General features: G+C 41.8%; 2 protein-coding genes across 8 annotated transcripts in view; one reads left to right on the forward strand and one right to left on the reverse strand.

Annotated features, from left to right (window-relative positions):
* Nucleotides 1-18: 18 nt before the first annotated feature.
* LOC110830877 (deoxynucleotidyltransferase terminal-interacting protein 1) overlaps nucleotides 19-18,655 on the reverse strand; it is a 164,940-nt gene continuing 146,303 nt past the window's right edge. Inside the window, exons 1-10 of one of the 7 annotated variants that reach the window (XR_015535211.1) lie at nucleotides 10,737-10,828; nucleotides 10,121-10,359; nucleotides 9,053-9,262; nucleotides 8,058-8,276; nucleotides 6,983-7,182; nucleotides 5,642-5,836; nucleotides 5,089-5,260; nucleotides 4,928-5,003; nucleotides 3,579-4,111; nucleotides 19-1,364 (exon numbers count right to left, since the gene is read on the reverse strand). Coding sequence is in view for 6 of the 7 variants with exons in the window: in XM_087348981.1 (XP_087205107.1) it covers nucleotides 3,753-4,111; nucleotides 4,928-5,003; nucleotides 5,089-5,260; nucleotides 5,642-5,836; nucleotides 6,983-7,182; nucleotides 8,058-8,276; nucleotides 9,053-9,262; nucleotides 10,121-10,357 (1,668 nt within the window). In the remaining variant the exon portion in view is untranslated. Of the gene's footprint in view, nucleotides 4,112-4,927; nucleotides 5,004-5,088; nucleotides 5,261-5,641; nucleotides 5,837-6,982; nucleotides 7,183-8,057; nucleotides 8,277-9,052; nucleotides 9,263-10,120; nucleotides 10,360-10,674; nucleotides 11,208-18,655 lie in introns of those variants that run through there. The other 6 variants (XM_087348981.1, XM_087348983.1, XM_087348980.1 and 3 more) reach the window with 6 other exon arrangements.
* The window catches only part of fng (Fringe glycosyltransferase), a 52,031-nt gene continuing 45,313 nt past the window's right edge, over nucleotides 11,938-18,655 (forward strand). The window contains exons 1-2 of the mRNA XM_022066250.2: nucleotides 11,938-12,214; nucleotides 14,988-15,269. Of these exons, the coding sequence (XP_021921942.1) occupies nucleotides 12,074-12,214; nucleotides 14,988-15,269 (423 nt within the window). The 5' untranslated portion in view covers nucleotides 11,938-12,073. The remainder of the gene's footprint in view (nucleotides 12,215-14,987; nucleotides 15,270-18,655) is intronic.

The raw sequence follows: 18,655 nt of genomic DNA on the forward strand, positions 1-18,655 counted from the left end.
CAATGAAAATAGCTGTCAGAGTTTTGAAGTATGATTTGTTAATGTATCATTTTCCTTGTAATAAGAATTACATTCAAGGGATGATGTATTGTAAAATACAATCTGAGATTTACAAAAATCTTCAACAAATATATTTCAGAGTACAGAATGGCATAACAATTACAATCTACAATAATTAATAAAAGTTTCACACTTTTCCAAAAAAATAAGCCTATCATGCATTTAAATTACAAATAACAAAATAGAATAAGAGTATTTACAATCAGCCACTCATTCTAGTCTAGAAGCTAGTGTTAAAAAAATAAATGTGTTCATTGTTACTGTTATCACAATTCACAAGCCAGAACACTGTAATACTGTAACAAGTAACATACTAAAAGAGTCCAGATCTTTTTATAAGAAACTACTCTAATATATAACACCAGTATTTGCTTCTGTGCGGCTTGCAATGAAGTTTTGATACTCAAACAGGCAACCGGCCTCTAGACACTAACCTAAAACTATCAATAATTTGGTTCTATTATTTTTCCCTTCTTGTAAACTGTGTTCAGTCCCTGATATCTCTCAAAACTTTAAATAAATCAACATCCGATTCTTGAATTCTCTGAACTCCTGAAGATGCGGAGAACCTATTTAGCCATTAACTTCCTTCATATGTGAGGCAATTTTATTATAACAATCATCTTCATTGTAACTATTTTTCAAACTTTTCAATGTAAACTCATATTATCCTCCTTACTACAGAATTTATCACTTGTTTTAAACAGCATATATGTTGTCAATGTTGGTCTTTTGTGATTAAGGAGAAAATGATTAGGTTGACAGATGCCCCCGCAAGGACACCTTCCTGTGTCTGGGTGCGTGTGTCACATTCCTCAGTTCTGTTGAGGCTACACAACCCTTCAAATTGAAACTGTGAATGGAACGCATCACGTACTGTTCTATGCTAAAAATTTTAATTTATTAAGCAAAAACATAAACAACTCCACGACGGTAATCTTGAGACTTGTGGGGTGAAGGAGGAAAGATGGCGTCTGCCTTTAACGCTACGGACTTCCTGCATTCCTTGCAAGTCTCAAGATTACAGTCGTGGACTACAGAGATGACCTCGTTGGAAAGGTGAAGATGCTAAGTAAATTCCCTACCTCTTTTATTACTGAGATCACAAGAGACAGCCACTGGACCTTCCTATCCTGGGTTATATGAATCCAGTCCATACTCTACATCCTTAAAATCAGTTTTGATATTATCCTCCATGTGTGTCTCCAAAAATAATTTCTTCTCATTACGTTGTCCGACCAAAATTTGTTACGCATTTCTACATTATACTATGCATGCTTTACGCTAAATCCATCTCATCTCCCCTGAAAATAAACAGTATAATGAAGAACAGAATACAGGTCAAAGCAAATAATAACAAATCAAAACTATATTCACACAGAAGTTAATAGCAGATTAAATGTGGAAAATTTTAATAATAAGGAATTAAAGCACTTGGGAGAAATAAGTACTGATGGGACAGTAATATCAAAATGAAACAAAAGAATTATACTCTGCCATTCCCCATTCCAAACTTAGGCAAAGAATCTCTGGCATCAAAACTATAACATTACATTGATTTAAAGCGATAGTCTGCATAACAAAGCATATTCTGTTTCGGTACAATCGCAACAAAGATGTGGCAAGCTCTTTGATAAATGTTATTGTCAAATTCTGTCACATCCAGTTAACAATGTTATGAGTCAGGATGAAATTTGAACTCTCATGGGTAAAAAGATCTGGGAATTTTCCACCCCTCATTTCTTCAGGATTGTATTACAATTAAACTGGAATAAAATTCTCAAGTTGTCAACTAGACGTTTTAAATTTTCAGGCAGCCATTAATATCAAACCGAGTTCATTGTCAGAACAATATGCTCGAACAATGACCTCAGTTCACTCTGTTGCAACCAGGGTAGTGGAAGCATGGGTCGCACTGGCAAGGCATGGGAGATGTGGTCCATGGAGCAGCAAATATTGAGGGCTTGGCCCCAGTGAGAATGCATGCTGGGGAAAGGAATGGGTGATAAAGCCCTAGGGGTGGCAAATCTGATCTTATGGGGGTTTCTGGGAAACACTCGTAGAGTTTCCCCATGGTGTGTAGTCCCATGGGAGGTCAAACTGTGGTAGTTGAATGGCATCATACCCAGGGTAGCATTCCAGTGATGGTCTAGCCCATCATGGCAGAAGCCCTACAATGTCAAAGCCCAGTGAGGGCAAAGCACAATTTTTAAGAAAGCCTCAGTATGCTAGTCCCCAATGAGCATGCATAATGGGCATTAAAGCCCCTGGAGATAAAAGTCTGGCTGGGAGGACATTACCATGGATTGGCTCCAGGGGGGGAATAGTCCCCAGATATGGTCTTCCCAAGGCCTGGGTGATGTAACCTGAGATGATATAAACCTTTGAGGGTGGGGGGAGAGGAAGTTAACAGGGACAAGCGCTGTGGGCATAGTCCCAAGCCGAAAGGGAAGCCTTGGAGGATGCCCAATTTCTAGGCCAAAAAAACAACAGATGAACAGACGGATGGATGGTCGAGCCCATAACGTAATGCTTGTTCATGCTATAGCTTGCAGAACATCTAATGAATACTGGGTCAGCAACTGAGTGTGCTGCAGGCTAATTCCAGATTGTACTTATGATGCATGACTGGTTTCCAGAAAGAATGAATGTGGGACATTCACATTCATCTGCTAAATGCACCTAAGTATTATTCTATTCAACTAAATGTGATACTGTATTGTGTCAAATCTACAAGTAAAGGGAAAGTAACCTCTGTGCCTAAGCACCAAGCCACAGAGTTGCATGTGATAGCAGAGGTAAAGTTCCATTCATTCTGAACCTCAGCACAATACAGGTCGTTTGATTAAACACAAATTATTTTACACAAAATACATTTTTCTGGCAGGTCAGCTGTTAAAAATTGTTAATGTCAAGTCTCTCACATAACATATATATATAAAAAAAAATTAAACAAAGACAAAAATATAGTGATTATATTCCAAATTTCTGGGTTTAGAATGAAAATATTTTTCAAGATGGAAGTGTAGATTGCAGTCTTTTTCTGGAATGTCTGAAGTACAGCCTTCGTTTCTGTATAGCGAGTTCCAAACCAGTAGTCTGTGACTTTCAAAACAAAATATGAACTTCACATATAATTTTTGAACATTATGATTTTGCTCCTACCTAAAACTATCACATTTCTAATAAAAATGTAAGGGCATGAAATTTCTATGCTTGATGTATATCAATGACAATGATGACGCATGAACACTTTCAACAGGACAAGTTTCAAGCACTTATATCTGGACTTTGGTATTTCAAAATTTGTACAGATCAATTTTCATTATGAACACTTCTAACAAAGCAGATGAACTGAACTGAACTGTTTCTGGACATTGGTATTCTACGCACCCTCCACCAAATAAAATAAAAGTATTTGACACTTCTAACCAGTTCACTGTTCTCTTGACCGAATCCAACTAAATCGGAAGATTCGATCATTTTAAGAATAAATGCGATTTCACTGATGCACTTACCTGGCACGATATGGTTATGTGCATAATTGTGGCACCAATTGGGTTGTCCGGGGGATACGACGGGAGCCGATTCATTATGGAATTACTGTTAAGAGTCCAGAAGTTAAGCTTCCAGCAAAGAAAAGGTGAATTCTATGCTTTCCTTTCTGAAGGCAACAACTTGTATCTGAATCACTACTCCACTCCTTCCTGCGAGTTATCACTACTTATATGATTGGCCAGCAGGGCTGATAATGTGGCGATAGATGTAGACAAAGACATTGTTCCTGGGGCTGCTGCAGCTGTATGGAGTCCCATCGTGTCCGCGTGTGTATATGTTGTAACCAGGCCGTGATGTGATGTGGACACAAGACCTTGTGAACTTATCATTGCAGATGAATTTCTGGATGACAGGAGATCATGATAGGACCCATCTGGACTCACTTCTTGCAAGTTCATGTATGGGGACCCATCAGAATTGTGGGAAGTTAACATGGTCATTGTTGTGGGGCATTCTAGCAGCTCCAGAGCGTTTTCTGACGGGGTTGGAGGCCCTGGAAGGAATGCACATTTAACATTACAGTATTTATATCCTTAAATCTTAAAACTCAAATGGGCCAGGCAGTGTATGTTTTATTTTTGTCTGTGCTGCGTAAATTTTCGCAATACTGCCTCAAAATGTTCACCCTGAAACTCTGGTGCTTGCAGTTTTGGAAGTTCATTCTTATTAAAATCACAACACCTGTTCAGTACTGAACGTTCATAATGGAGTCTGCCAATGTACATAAGAAGTCACAGAATTTACGGATCAAAGGCTTCCATAGCAGTCTGAACAAAGATGGTGCACGTCTTGGTTGTTGTGACGTGTAGTATTTTGGTTATATGACGATGTTCCATAGGAACACACTGCCTCATTATCTCAGGATTGAAATGAGGAGTATTAGAAAGTGAATTTTAATAAGGGTTTAGGAGGAGGATCAGGCAATGGGGTTGGCCAATCAGAGTCTTGCAATCAGGATGGGACATGGCGTCCATGCCAATAGGAAAAATCACTCTTTCAAGGCACCAGACACGAACAATTGATGAGGAGAAAGAGGGGATAAAAACAAACAAACAAGAGATGGTCATGATCTTATTCACACCCTGAAAGAACAGAAGAAAACTGTCCAAGAGAAAGACTTATTCTTGATCACACATTCCGTCCAGGTACTTAAAAGGGCCAGTTTTTCTTGTCTCTCTCCCCTTACCCACTATTCAAAAAGGGCTTATTTGCATTAGCTCAGACACACCTCTATCTCACATAATCATTTCAATCCTCTAGTTCCATGCTTCCAGATGACAGTGGAAGCTGACTATTGTATTATACATACCTGAATCCAATACAGTAGCTGGAGGTGTCATGGCTGATGATATGCTGTCGACAGCAAGTTCGAGTTCGTCTTGCATCTGTATATTGAGAATACTTGTTTAATTCTTACTTCATAATACATTACACATTTATTTAAACCATACAGAATACTGTGCAACTTACCACAGCAAAACCCGTCTCTGTTTCTTCACACAGATCACCGTCTTGCGTCGATTTATTTGATTCAGGAATATTATCTGTGCGCATCTGACTCACATAGGCACGGATTTTCTTTAACATAAATCCAGGTGCTTCAAAGCCTTTCAACTCATTAAGCAGAAGATTCGGATTGTTTCTATAAAAGAATACACAAGAGTTTAGGACTTCATCGCTCGACTCATAGGGCAATACGTTCTCTCACGCCACAGTTTCAGGTGCACATTCACTGGGAACTGTATGTGATGTGCCAAAATAAAAAACAAACATTTCATATTACATTTCAAGTGCAGCAGAGTTCATACAAGTGTTATATTCTATACATACACAAATAAAATACAAACACGGATGTTTAAAGGTTAAGGGGGATGCATGGTGCAGGAACACAGCAGTAAAAGGAATGCTCAGTATGTGATAACTTGATTCATGTCCCACTCAGCACATACCAGCCTGTCTCATGAAGCACTGCTCAGCTTTCAAACCTTCAAAAGATAATTAAAGCATGCCTGTAGGGTCTAACCTGTATTCATCACTTTCAGCGAGTTCCTGGATATCTTCAAGGACCATAAGGTATGCTTTACTACCTGTGGGTGGCATTAGATTGTGTCTCGATAACCATTCTTTGTCTTCTTGGTCACCGGAATACTTGAAGATGTCTGGATGCTTGATGTACAAACGACCTCGTGTTTGGCCAAAACCCAACACCTTGTTAGCCCTAAATCACAACAACAAAAGAGGAAAATAAATTCGGCTCATGAATCTCTCACAATTACAAAAAAAAAAGTCTAATTTCAGATGGTGAAGTCAATCTCTTCATAACAAATAATGTGAGGAACAGCCAAGAACATGCAAAGTTTTAAAGCATAAAATGTTTTGCTTTAACTTATTTTCAGACATAATAAAGTCTCTGACACCTTAAACTACTGATGTTCGAAATGTCAGTTGGTGAAGTCACTGATATGAATCTCAACTTTACTAAAGCCGCAGGTACTACTTTAGTGCCTCACACTTCTCTGTATCTGATTCAGTCCTATCTAATGTCATTAAAGGAGACAAAATCCCCACTCCACTCTCCTTATCTTTACTTTTCCTCCTCTTTCCCTCTTTTCTGCCCCTCCTATCTCTACAGGCTACCCCTTCCACGCAGGTTTTCCACTGAACCTCAAGAAAAGTTGTGCTTTTGTCTCTGTCTCCACCGGCCATCAAATCGTGAATCAAATAGAACAGTTCCTACTATCCTGTGGACCTGTATTACGTCGGCAGGGCCCCTGATGAAGGAGACAGCGTAAAGATCTCCAAAACTCTGGCAATACAGCTTAAATGTACACAACACCATCACCCAAAACCCTGGTCTCCTAACATCGTGTTGAGCCAGTCCAGACACATGCTTGTTGATCCGTAGTGGAATACCCACATTTACCCAGGCACGTACAAGACCCCATATCAACCGAGTTACTGAAAATAGCAATCCGAGAAGCAGTCATTCGTCCCTACATTTAATTCATACCCATATTTGAAAACAAAGTTCACTGGCATTCAAAATCACCCATACCAACATCACCAATCCAAGGATGAAGCTGGCTTGGATGACGTCAAAAGTGAAGACAACCACTGACAGAGAAAACAGATCCCGATTACCGACACAAATCTCCGATAGGTCTAGGGCACCCAATTGGCTCAAAATAGTGATGAGTCAATGGAAACCAGACAAATTATAAGTAGCATGATCAATGCAGGTACAATCGCCAAAGCGACACCTAATTATACACGATGCCCACTGTAGAAAAGTAACAACGCAAATTATCATTATTTTTCTCCGGCTCTCTTCATGAATGACTTGTGCAATGTAATCACAACGTACCGTGCACCCATAATAAAAAAGGTGTTTTTTCCAATTCTTGCAGGATTCCACTTCGGCCCTTCACGACGAATGGGTTCGCCTCTTCCTAATTTCATAGGTGTAAAACGCCCTGAAGGAAAACTCCCAGGAGGGCAAGGTTTGCTTCGTTTTCTGCGTGCCGACTGGCTGGCCTCTGAATCTGTATCAGATTCTTTTCTCTTCTGGAACAAGGGACTCTGGTTGGTCATTAGAGGCTTAATATTTATAATGGGAATAAAACTAATACAAGTTATTTTGTAACTAAACATTCAAAGTATTTTTAATAAAATTAAAGATATACTAATATATTATAAATAGTTAAATAACACAGAGGGTCACTTAACAAAATTATCATAATTATATCTCCCTACATGTAACACTAAACACTGTCTATAAAATATTAATTTTTCCAGCTGTTTTGTATGTTTCTGAAACGTGGTCACAAATTACAAGTTACTGAAAAGAAAGTATCAAGGAAGTAATTAACACATACAAAGTGGAAGTAAGTTGGCGATTCAGAATATTACATAACAAGGAACTTCATGATTTGCCAGCAAACCTAATATAAAATCATCATGTGATTTGACTGCTCCAAAGGAATTTCCTCGAAGTCAGAACAAGGAGTTCTGAGTAGAATGCATAAAACCTATTGCGAAGACCTGCAGCCCCAGTATCTTGCGCTGTTAACGTAAATTTAGAATCCAGCAATGAAATGCAGTGCGTTAATGTGCCTGAGAAGAACATAATCCAAGTGATCACAGCCATGAAAACTTCACAGCTCATATTACATGACAGTCAACACAAGATCCATAAGACAGCAAACTGCACAACAGAAAAGAAGTTTTACATCTTCTGCTTGGAACTCACTGCTCTCCTCATGAAACAAAAATAAGATTAAAAGGAGAGAACAGTGCTGGTAGAAAAAAAAGGAAAGTACACCAAATTAGAGGCGCTACGCCAACGTCCGGCCATCCTACATCAGGAAAAAATAAACAGTATCTGTGATTATATTTATACGTAGGCCACAATCTGCCTGAAGACACAGTACACCACTTACACGTGTATTTGGTCTGCCAAAGCGGTTCTCCCCAATACTGCAAGTTTCAGAGTCACTAAGCTCATTGAAAGGCGAACTGCCTCTGGACTGTGAGCTGCTGCAGTACATCTGCTTTGCGTCCTCCAGTATCTGACGACACACGTCTCGCAAGTGTTCTTCAGACACGCTACTTGGTCCCAAGTTGTTTCTTATGTTATCCACTGCCGGCTGAAAGAACTTCTGTGACATAACAAAAGAGCCACTTGAAATTATGCGGCAGAGTTGGACTAATCTAAAGTAAATCGCAAGACAGACATGCACCCAAATGCGTTAATTATCTTAAGAAACTAGTTTGAATGAATGAATGAATAAATAGTGGTCAATTAACTGCAACCTATGGTCACAGGGGATTTTTTGTGGTTTTCTTCAGTGCCCCCAGGGAAATTCCAGGATACTGACATCATTAAATGAACCATAAATAAATTATTAGTAACATTAAATTATATACACAGCATGAATGCCTCAGTATGGAACAAATTATAAAGCTCATAACTGTGAATTTTCTGAATCATCCTTATGTTTCTCAGAAACCTTTCCCTGTGGTGACAAACTATTTCACGCCAATGTAAAACAAGTGAAATTTTAGTGTTGTGTATTTTAGATAACAGACAGGAAGATGAAAGACTGTGGACTGAATGGCAGCAGGCATTCTCAAAATTTTACCTGCGCTTTTCCAGACTATGTGCACTCGTTTGCTAAATTCTGCATCCACTGCAATTTGCTCTTGTTTGCTTTGATCTAATAATTCTGAGCTCTGTTATTCAAACCACGGTTTGTTCTGATTCGACTCATAACAACATAGACCGTCTTTGGCAGAATAATATAATGCCATGTCCACATTTTCATCCACGTTTTCCAAATTCATTTTAGGCTGACACTGTTCTTGAACTTCAGGATCATTTAGCTGTCAAAATTCTTATTATACATAAGTGACATAATAAAACTTGTGTTCAAACCTCCAAATATTTCTTAATGATGGTGTCAATCTCCTTGTTGGCGGCAGACTGGATGTTCTGTCTGAGAATATCGAGTGACTTCGCTGTGCTCGTGATGCATCTCCCTCGGAGTCTGTTCACCGGAACCTGAGGCCTGGACGGGGGACGCGACCCGAGGTGACTGACAGCTAGGTTTGAGAGCGTCACTTGCCGCATGTTGAATGTGTTTTTCTGAAATAAAGTGCAAACACAAAACCACAAACAATTACATGCAAGTCTGCTACACAAAATTTTGTGTATGTGCTAGACCACAGACAGTTCAAGGCATTATTTGATAGAAATTAATGTACCCAACCATTAGAATGAACACAGACATGTGTAACAACGACGAACAACTGTTGCAAAGGTCAGGAATGGACTGGCAACTAACTGTTGAACATTCTGCAAATGTTGCTGACAAACACACTGACTTGCATAAACATTGATAAATTCACAAGAACTTTACTTAATTCTTACATAAAATTAGATATTATTAACAGCATATCTGGTGATTATATTTATACAGGTTTAATAATGATGAAATGTGTAACATTTCTTCACAGAGTCATGACTTTATTAAACCAAACATAAATGTGAAATGTGTTTATGGGATTGATAACGGTGACATCTGATGAAAATTCAAACATTAAAATCTTGTTTAACCTCATAAGCAAATGTCAGAAAATAATAATGGACAACCTCTGTCAACGACTAAGTGAGTACTAAACTTAAAGTACCTTAATTATACATTAGTGATGAATAACTACTAACATGCCACTTAATACTACGGTATGAGACAATAATGAGTGAACAATGGTAGTATACATAACATAAACTTCAGCTTTGGTAAATGTATTTAAACATGTGATAAAATGTATGATTAAACTAACAGTTCAACTCCCATTATATCACGTCTGTGTTCAAGCATACATCAACTATGCTCATGATTATGTGCACCACAGGTTAAAAGAAAAGTCATTTGAAAATTTAACATCAACTATCAACAAAGTTTAGGCATCACAAAAACTAACATTTTTTTGGAGCACATACCCATTCAACCAGAGTTTGTGAATCTACTGACGGAGTAGAAGATGGTACAACCATGTTGCATCGCAAAGCAGGGGAGGTTCTACTGGAGTCTGTTACAATGGAAGTTGTTCTCATAGAGTTTGCATCATAGTCTTGACCATGTTTCATGAAATGTGGTGACTGTTGCTGTGTTTCTTGGTGTTCCTGAATGTCAGCAGAAGCCACAGTCCAAGTTGATGTGCCTCGTTGGACAACCATATCTATGAAATTCAATGTTCACACAATAGTGGAACCCATTACATAAAATGAATATGAAGGCCACCACAATTTCGTGCATTACTCAGATAAATATTCAGTATTTAATACAATACCACAACAAAAAACATGGACTCAGCAAAACGTTCTACACCCATTCGACAACCTCACGGAATAAAATAAGATTTAGAATTATAACTAATATATTAACTGCAACTTTCTCGCAACAAAAATGCTGATTCAGTAAAATGTTCTAACCCCATTTCACAAATTTATGTAATAAAATCATATTAAACTAGTAAAATTATAAACAAACGCACATCAGGGTAGACGATTCTTTTCGATAAGTCACAAACATGCAGATGTATAAAACTGATCTTACTTCTAATGCAAGATAACTTTTCTTTCCTGATCACTCATATTCAAAATCCAACACATCTCTTTGTTATTTTGATTGAAGATACAATACTGACCTAGTCCAATAGATGGCAGAGAGTGCGATAATGGGTGCCAGGGATAACCAAATTACAAATAGTCCAAAAGAAACATTACAGACCATAAAATTTCGTAGTAATAAAGGATCAGAGACATACGATTAAAAATATGTATGATTAGGTCCCTGAATATTCCAACAATATTAAAAGTAGGAATTGCGATACATATAATTTTCAGTTTATCAAAATGGTTCCTCCTGAATATTTGTACTCTTTGAAAATAGATTATGACCAGGGCGGCCATAATACGTATTTCTGTTCTGTGCTGCTACCTATTGCGAAAATAAGCAAACGATGAAAGAATGTTTCAAGAATGTACCACAGATGACCTCAAAGATCGATTGAAAAGCATTTCTACCAACCTACGTGCGTGGCTAACAGTACGGCATTTATGTAATTAATGTTCTCTCATTGTTGTCCAGTGCAATGTACACGTGTCATACAGATTGCTTACAAAGTGTATTTGTGAGCTTCAAACAATTCTCAGCGTAAACTGATCTTTGTAATGGTGACGTGTCGAAAGTCGTTTTCTGGGTAACAATGCCGTGTGGCTCGTTTAATTTTGCATTTAAAATTGCAAGGAAGAATAATAAATGGCCTCATAAGATATTATTTATAAGTGCCAAGTCACCTCGGCAATGGTCTGTAGAAGAGAATAGTCTCAAGAAAATCCAGATGAAAACCATTTATTTGAAAGAAATATCAACCCTTAATAAACCAAAGCGTTTCCATTACAAATGTTAATATGGGTTTGTCCTTTGTATCCACTGACATTCCTAAGGTGTTATACATCACGCTACAGCGTAAAGAACACCTAATTGTGGCTGGTTGCTGTGAAAATCAGAGATTAGCGTTTGAAATCCTGGCGCCAATAACGCATACCAATCTTAGTTCAATTATTCGGCCACTAGGTGTCACTATGTGCTAATGACGGTCCAGCAGAGAGTGAGAGAGAGAGAGAGAGAGAGAGAGAGAGAGAGAGAGGCGAAACGGGAATAGGAGAAAGACCATAGAGAAAGATGAGTGTATGTGTGAACACCACGGGTGGAAAGAGAGGTGACGAGAGTGGGAGAGAAGGTATACTACCAGCACGAGACAAGTACAAGATGGCGACCATGCGGCGGGTGACGGTGGTTGTCAGTTGTCCGTTGGCAGTAGCCATGAAGGGGCTGTTGTCGTGTCGCGAGCCGTGTTCTGTGATGGTGATCACACTGTGTAGTTGGTGATGATGGTTAGCCTAGCCCGTCTCAAGAGACTGGTCCAGGGCCTAACGCTGGTGGCTGTGGCAGCCTACTCCACTCTCCTGCTGTACCAGAGCGTGTCCACTGCACCCTCAGGCTCGTCACTACTACAGCCGCGGCAACAGGTAGGTGGTTTACCCGCGTTCGTAGGGACTTTTCTATCTCGAAGATGGAGGCGGTACGTTGGTAGCCGCATTTCTAGAGATCTTCAAGTGTCATAGTCGAACAGGCATGACAAATGCTCTCTAGTGACTTGAGGTTAGGTTACAACGGTGGCTGAGTGGTTCAAATCACGAAGCGTGCGTATATTGTCCTCTGTAGATGGCAGCATGACCCGATGTCGAATGCAGTCCCAGCAGCCCTTCTTTAAACTGCCTGTAATGTTTCAGTGATACCCCCAGAATTAATTGTAAATCTGAACAAGCCACGAAAAACTCTGCGATAAACTGATACTGGGTTAGTTGATACTAAGAATCGGGAGTTTAAAAACTCATTCGTGAGAAGCTGACAGTGGTCGCTGGTCAAGAATATATTGAACCCGAAGGTCCATTACCATGTTCACAAGAGCCCGCCACTGGTCCCTATTCCGAGCCAGATGAATCCAATCCATAATTATCATAACTAGACAATTATTTTAAAACCCATTTTAATATTATCTTCCCGTGTAATCGCAGTTCTTCCAAGTGTGCATTTCGCAATCCATGCATGCTACATGTCCCGCCCCCTCACATGAGTAATTTCATCTCTGTTTTAATATCTGATGGATGTTCGTCCAGACGGCCGGTGGCTCCTGGCAGCTGGTGGCGGCCATTAGCAGTTCTCCACGTGTGTAATTTTGTAGCAGGTAGAAACACGTGTTTTGTTCCCTCCAGCACACAATAGAACTCCGGTTTTAGGGTTTTCCCTGCCGACTAATCAGATTTTGGGAGTATTTGTCGATATTTCAGGTTCTCAGTATGAAATGGCTGTCGTGCCATGTGGCCTGGTAACCTGATGAAGGCTGAACTTCTACCAGACGACAGCCATTTTATTGGGACCAATTGTGAACATCGTCGACACTTGTTCCCAAGAACACCGAATCCTCTGGCATAGAGACTGTTTCCATGAGAAGCTAATTGTCGCTCAGCCAGTCCGTAAATCCCCCCCCCCCATCTTTTCTGCAACCCACCGCTGGACTGTCGTAAGCCAGATGAATCCAATCAACACCATCTTCCACCGTTTCTGATCCTTGGACTGATTAAACAGCAGAACCTGTTCCAAGGGCCAATGAATAATCTTCCTGTTGAAGCTCCTCTGATATTTACTCCCAAAGATGTTTTGTATTTACCTAAACGCGGGGGTGGGGGTTGGAGTTACAGCCCCCCCCCCCCCACAGAAATGTGCTGGTTTTTGGACTGGAGACTCGATGAGAAAATGCTCTGAACAGAACGGTTTAACATATTTCTTCGTGAATGGTATATTGATTTGTCACTGTTGTTCACAAATATTTGATCTTCGCAGCTTTTTCTAAGTATTTCTTAATTATCTCTCGTCCTTTAAAGCCCAGTTGTAAATATACGTCGTTCCTAGAACATTTCGCTCGCAGTCGGAAAACTTCTGACGTCCAAGCTTCCACATATAATGTAGTTCGTTTCGCGAATTGAACCTTGGCCCCCCCTTATCTGGAGTGCCAGAACCTGAACCCTTCAGAAGAGGATATGAAAATATGGGAAATGGTCGCATAATTATGGGTGGCGACGTAATTTACGAAGTTACGTAGCAAAATTACCGTCGTCAGTCCATTTTCTTTGTTGAGTACAATTTGCAATTTACTGTTCAAATAATGCTAAAGACCACAATTTCGTAACATAACAATTTTACTAAATAACAAAGAACTTACGTAAATTTGTAATTAATATGAAATTATGTGCATGTATCCTTGAAGAAGTCGCTTTAATATGCAGAGACACGATCCAGACTTGAGCAAGGGCCCAATAGTACGTGATGTGATTTAAGTTAAGCGGTGGTTGTGTCTGATGTACGTACACACTGGAGACAGTTAATTAAGTGAAGCCACACGCATTCATCTGAAGGCAAAAAGTCTGACATAATTGTGGCGAGTTCCCTGTATGCAGCGCTGCGTTTGAGGGGGCGAGAATTTTCTACAGTTTTCCAGTTTATCTTAAAGGAGCGTGGGAGTGGAACTTCGTTTTCCGGCTTTGGGGGATGTCACAGAATGGGGGGCGTATGAGAGCATGGGGGACATGAGAAGTGCGTACAAAATTTTTACCGTAAAACGAAGAAAACAATATCGAAACGAAGTTTAAAGACGAAGATGGCTGTCTTCGGGGTTGTAGCGACGTGAAGTTTACTGACATGTCACAGGTAACTACCGCCTTCATCATCAGAACTCATCGCCCTGATGATGGAAGCAGCCAGAACCTCTGAAATGTCGGTAAACTTCACGGCGCTGCACCCAGAAGACGGCCATCTTGAGACCCACCGCTGTTAGGACCTCAAATCCGACACTGAGTGTGCGTTGGATGTATCTAGCTCTGGATAGGGATCAATACGTGGCTGTTGTGAACGCGGTAATGAACCTTCGCGCTCCAGAAAAGGCGACTGTCTCGCACATAAGGCCAGTAATGTGGTTAACTACCCAGAACGGCCTCTGTGGTTTACCTGTTGTCCTGGTAACAGGAGGCGACGCGGCTGTAGGCTTGACACGAAAATAACAACAGAAGGTTCATTGGCGTTCTCAGACACTGACCCAGAGGTGGCTATGTATACCCAGTGTTTCAGTAATCTGTCCCCCTGTCCACAGAGTAAAACAGCGATTATTTCCTTTGAAGCGCTTGTGTTCTGAGCCAGAGTCTGCCCCCAAAAATCTCAAGAATTGTTCCGTTTGGCGGGTTGCAGGTATCTGGGTGGCAGGAGAGGGCCCCGCGGTCCGTGTCCAGGGACTATGACGCCGCCAATCTGGTCATCCCTGGGACAGGTCGCAAGAATCGAGGCACCAAAGTTACGAGCAGAGGCGTCGCTCAGAGCAAGTACAACGGCTTCGTACTCGCGACTGGGACCAGCAGACCCGTGGGGACTCAGTTGACTGACCTGTTTATAAGCGTGAAGACGACTCATAATTACCACAAGTGGAGACTTCCGGTCATTCTGAAGACGTGGTTCCAGCTCGCGAAGGACCAGGTAAGGACCACTTCATTGCGCATGTCTCAAGCCCTTCTCCCTCAGGTCTCTGTACGCCACAAAGAGGCGCTGGCTGAATGACCGGGGTTCGGTTCCCCGATTTACCTTTTCACAAGTGCCGAAGCGATGGATATCTGGGGTTCTTTCGCATGGGGACAAGCTGCCGGAGCTCACCCGTACCTCGTGTCGAGGTTAAGATGGCGTCATGCGAAGGGACGTCTCTGCCGTTGGTTTTGCCGGGCATTTGGTGGCACTGTGTCGTGTGGCCAAGCCACCCGTTGGCTGAAACACTGCTTGCGTGTTGTGTTTGTAGTTGCTGGAGGGCTTCGCCGTGGGAACAAGACCTCCAGCCATTATTAATCCCTGAACTTTGCCCTCCATCTCGTCTCATCTGATCTTCCTCACTCACCACTCCGCCAGCATGCATCGCGTTCCGAATTCACTTCGCTGTACGTTGGTTTTATTGGGGGGGGGGGGGGGCTCACTCCTGGCTCACGGTTTACCGAAATTACTACAAACCTATTATTGACTTGAACGATATGTCTGTCAGTTTTTTTACTGTGCCATAAAAAAGGAAGGCCTGAGAAAGAATCTTTGTTTCCCCCAAATCATGGAAACGCACGTGGGAAGAACAGAGTGCTTAAGAAAATATGTGGACCGCGTGGAGATGAAGTGGAGGGTAGAGAAACGTTCTTATTTGTTTTGTTCAGCAGACAAGGTAGATCGAATCAGGAATATGATATTGGCAGAACACACAAGAAATGCATACAAGATTTCTAGTAGGAAAACCTCAAGGGAGGAAGACGCCTCTTAGGAGTTTAAAGACGTAGTGTGTGGATTGGATTTAGCTGGCTCAGGTCAGGGTCCAGAGGCGAGGTCTCGTCAACACGTTGTGTCATAAACGGCAGTGAATTTCTTGTTAGGATGAGGGCGTCTGAAGGAGGGATGAGTCTCGCTTGACAGTGATTCCAGCTCTGTGCGTGAGCAGCATCGCACGTAATGGACCAGCACGCTGAAGGAGCAGTTCAGGTCCAGTGTTTTGGCCGGGGTGTCCGAAGGCTGTGGATGACAGCTGCTAGCACAGTCACCGGCGGCCGGCCAAAGCGCGTGTGTCCTGAATACAAGGGGCATTCATTGCCGACACGTAGGCGATGTTCAGACTTTATGGCCGGTTACGTCGCCTGGTCATGGCTACGTGGACACAAGGACCACGTCCAATTATTCACATCACAACATTCCACAATTGCTCTTACCGTAATCCCCACGGGAATTTCAGAAGCCTCCTGCATTTCAAGTTTTTTACGCTATGTTGTAGGTAACAGGGACTCTTTTTTGCGTTTCGGAAATAATAAAAGAAAAATGAGTGGAATAGGACGAAGACAGATCAGTAACTTATATAATTCTAAATCGCGGAGATAGCGCGGCATCTGAAGGTACCTTCTTCAGGAGAAAGTTTAACACACTGAATATGACTGATCAATAATTTCACTGCCCTCGTCTGAAAATATTTCCCACACACTCGAGGTCTGTGTGTACACTAGAAGTCACGTACCACCTCCCCCCCCCCCAAGCGCCTACATGGCGTGTAGCGGGATGGCTTTAATTTTACCTTAGCGTCAAAGATCTAAAATAAGTTTTGTGTGTTTTGAACTACGGGAAGACAAAGGATTCTGATCTGCGTGTTAGCAAACTCTCCCTAAATGTTTCTGGTTCGTAAACACTTGTAAGCGAGGCCGATTTTGAGGACTTCGTCTAAGGCGCACGAGAGGTCTTAAGAATGCGGCCGGATATTTGAGACCTGGGCCTACCGACGTGATGGCCACCTGCCGTCCCTCGCCCGCATGTTGTTCCACTGCAAACCCATGCCCTGCCCACTTGTCCTCCTCTGTCTCGTTCTTCAGAACCCCCCCCCCCCCCCGGGGGGGGGGGGCCCACAAGGCTGAAGGTTATGGCGGGTTCGCGAGTGTCGTTCCTCAACAAAAAATTCTACACCCCCTCCCCCCCAACTCATGAAATTTCAATTTGTTTTCGAAAACCAAACAACCGTAAATAATCTTCTGCCATTCGAGGTAACAGGAACTGCAGATAATTTCACAATGATGAGCTTCATAATCTGTACAAAAATGGTTGGCGATGGAGGCAGCAAGAACCTCTGAAACGTCGCTAAACTTTTGCCAGACTACACGGCGCTACAACCCAGAAGACGGCCGCCATCTTCGGACTCAACGCCGTGAAAACCTAAATTCCTAATTATGGAGGATGATGAGCAGGGCATGTAACACGAATGTAAGTGTAGAAATGTGTACAAAATGTGAGTCGGAAAACCTGAACGACTTACAGAGACGTAGGGAAAGATGAGACTTTAAAAGAAACAGGGCGTGAGGATAGAGGCCACTGGCGGGCTCTTGTGGGCAGAGCAATGAACTATCGGGTTACATGATAAGTGGGAAAATTCTAAGACGGATTAAGAGACCACCAGCCCCTCAGTAAGGGTTGCGTTCCTTGGTTTTAGTCTGCAAATTTATTTTATTTTTTAATTCGCGTGGCCCAGTGATTCCGGATGAAACCCAGTCTTCAGCGGGAGGGAACTGTTATTATGTCATCCTGAAGCATCAGTACTTCAGCTCCTGGGCAGTAGAAAAGGATTCGACAATGGAATTCTCCAAAGCCCTTTATCCCGCCACCCGTGCTTATACAGGGTGCCCCAAAAATATGTCCACACAGCAGCAACTTTGGTGGTCGTTTGTCAGTCAGTTGTGCCACGAAGCCAAACGGTGGCCATTTTGAATACCTACACTAGATTCACAAATTCACTAAGCGTCGATGCTGACGTACGTAATGGTTTAGTTTATTAAAGTGTCTTTATTTTACATCTTTGTGGGACAGCCTGTATGTGCAAGATGTTTTGATGCTGGTAGACTGAGACCTATAACCGATCTGTGCTCAGTTCTGGTGGCTGAGGGAAGGAGCCAATGGAAGGGAGATGAAGTTTCCAACTGAAGTTGAAGAACTGTAAATATCAGTGCCGAATGTTGCTACAAAGTTCAGTGTGCGCAGATGCTGATGCGTCATTGACCCTCGTTTTGTGGCGTTTCCGGTGGCATTATACCCACATTACGGTGGGCAGACGCCCCTAATGGGAAGCCGACAGTAACGACGCTGGATCTATTTATTTATGGTTTAATTATCGACGCTGGCAACGTATAATATACAGCGTCGAATGATTGAGTGATTAATGAATCGGAAAAAGACCTGGAAGGAGCAGGTCGTATTTAACGTATCGTAGCATCCTGGGGTCTCGGGTTCGATTCCCGGCGGTGCCCGAATTTATAACTTGTGTTGGGCAAGGCCGTGGTCTAGGCAACACGGAGTTTTCCTCCGTGGCA

Source organism: Zootermopsis nevadensis, unplaced genomic scaffold (assembly GCF_977971745.1).
Source record: "Zootermopsis nevadensis isolate Lab colony 2312 unplaced genomic scaffold, Znev_1.0 Znev_ptg000015l, whole genome shotgun sequence".
Taxonomy (NCBI): domain Eukaryota; kingdom Metazoa; phylum Arthropoda; class Insecta; order Blattodea; family Termopsidae; genus Zootermopsis; species Zootermopsis nevadensis.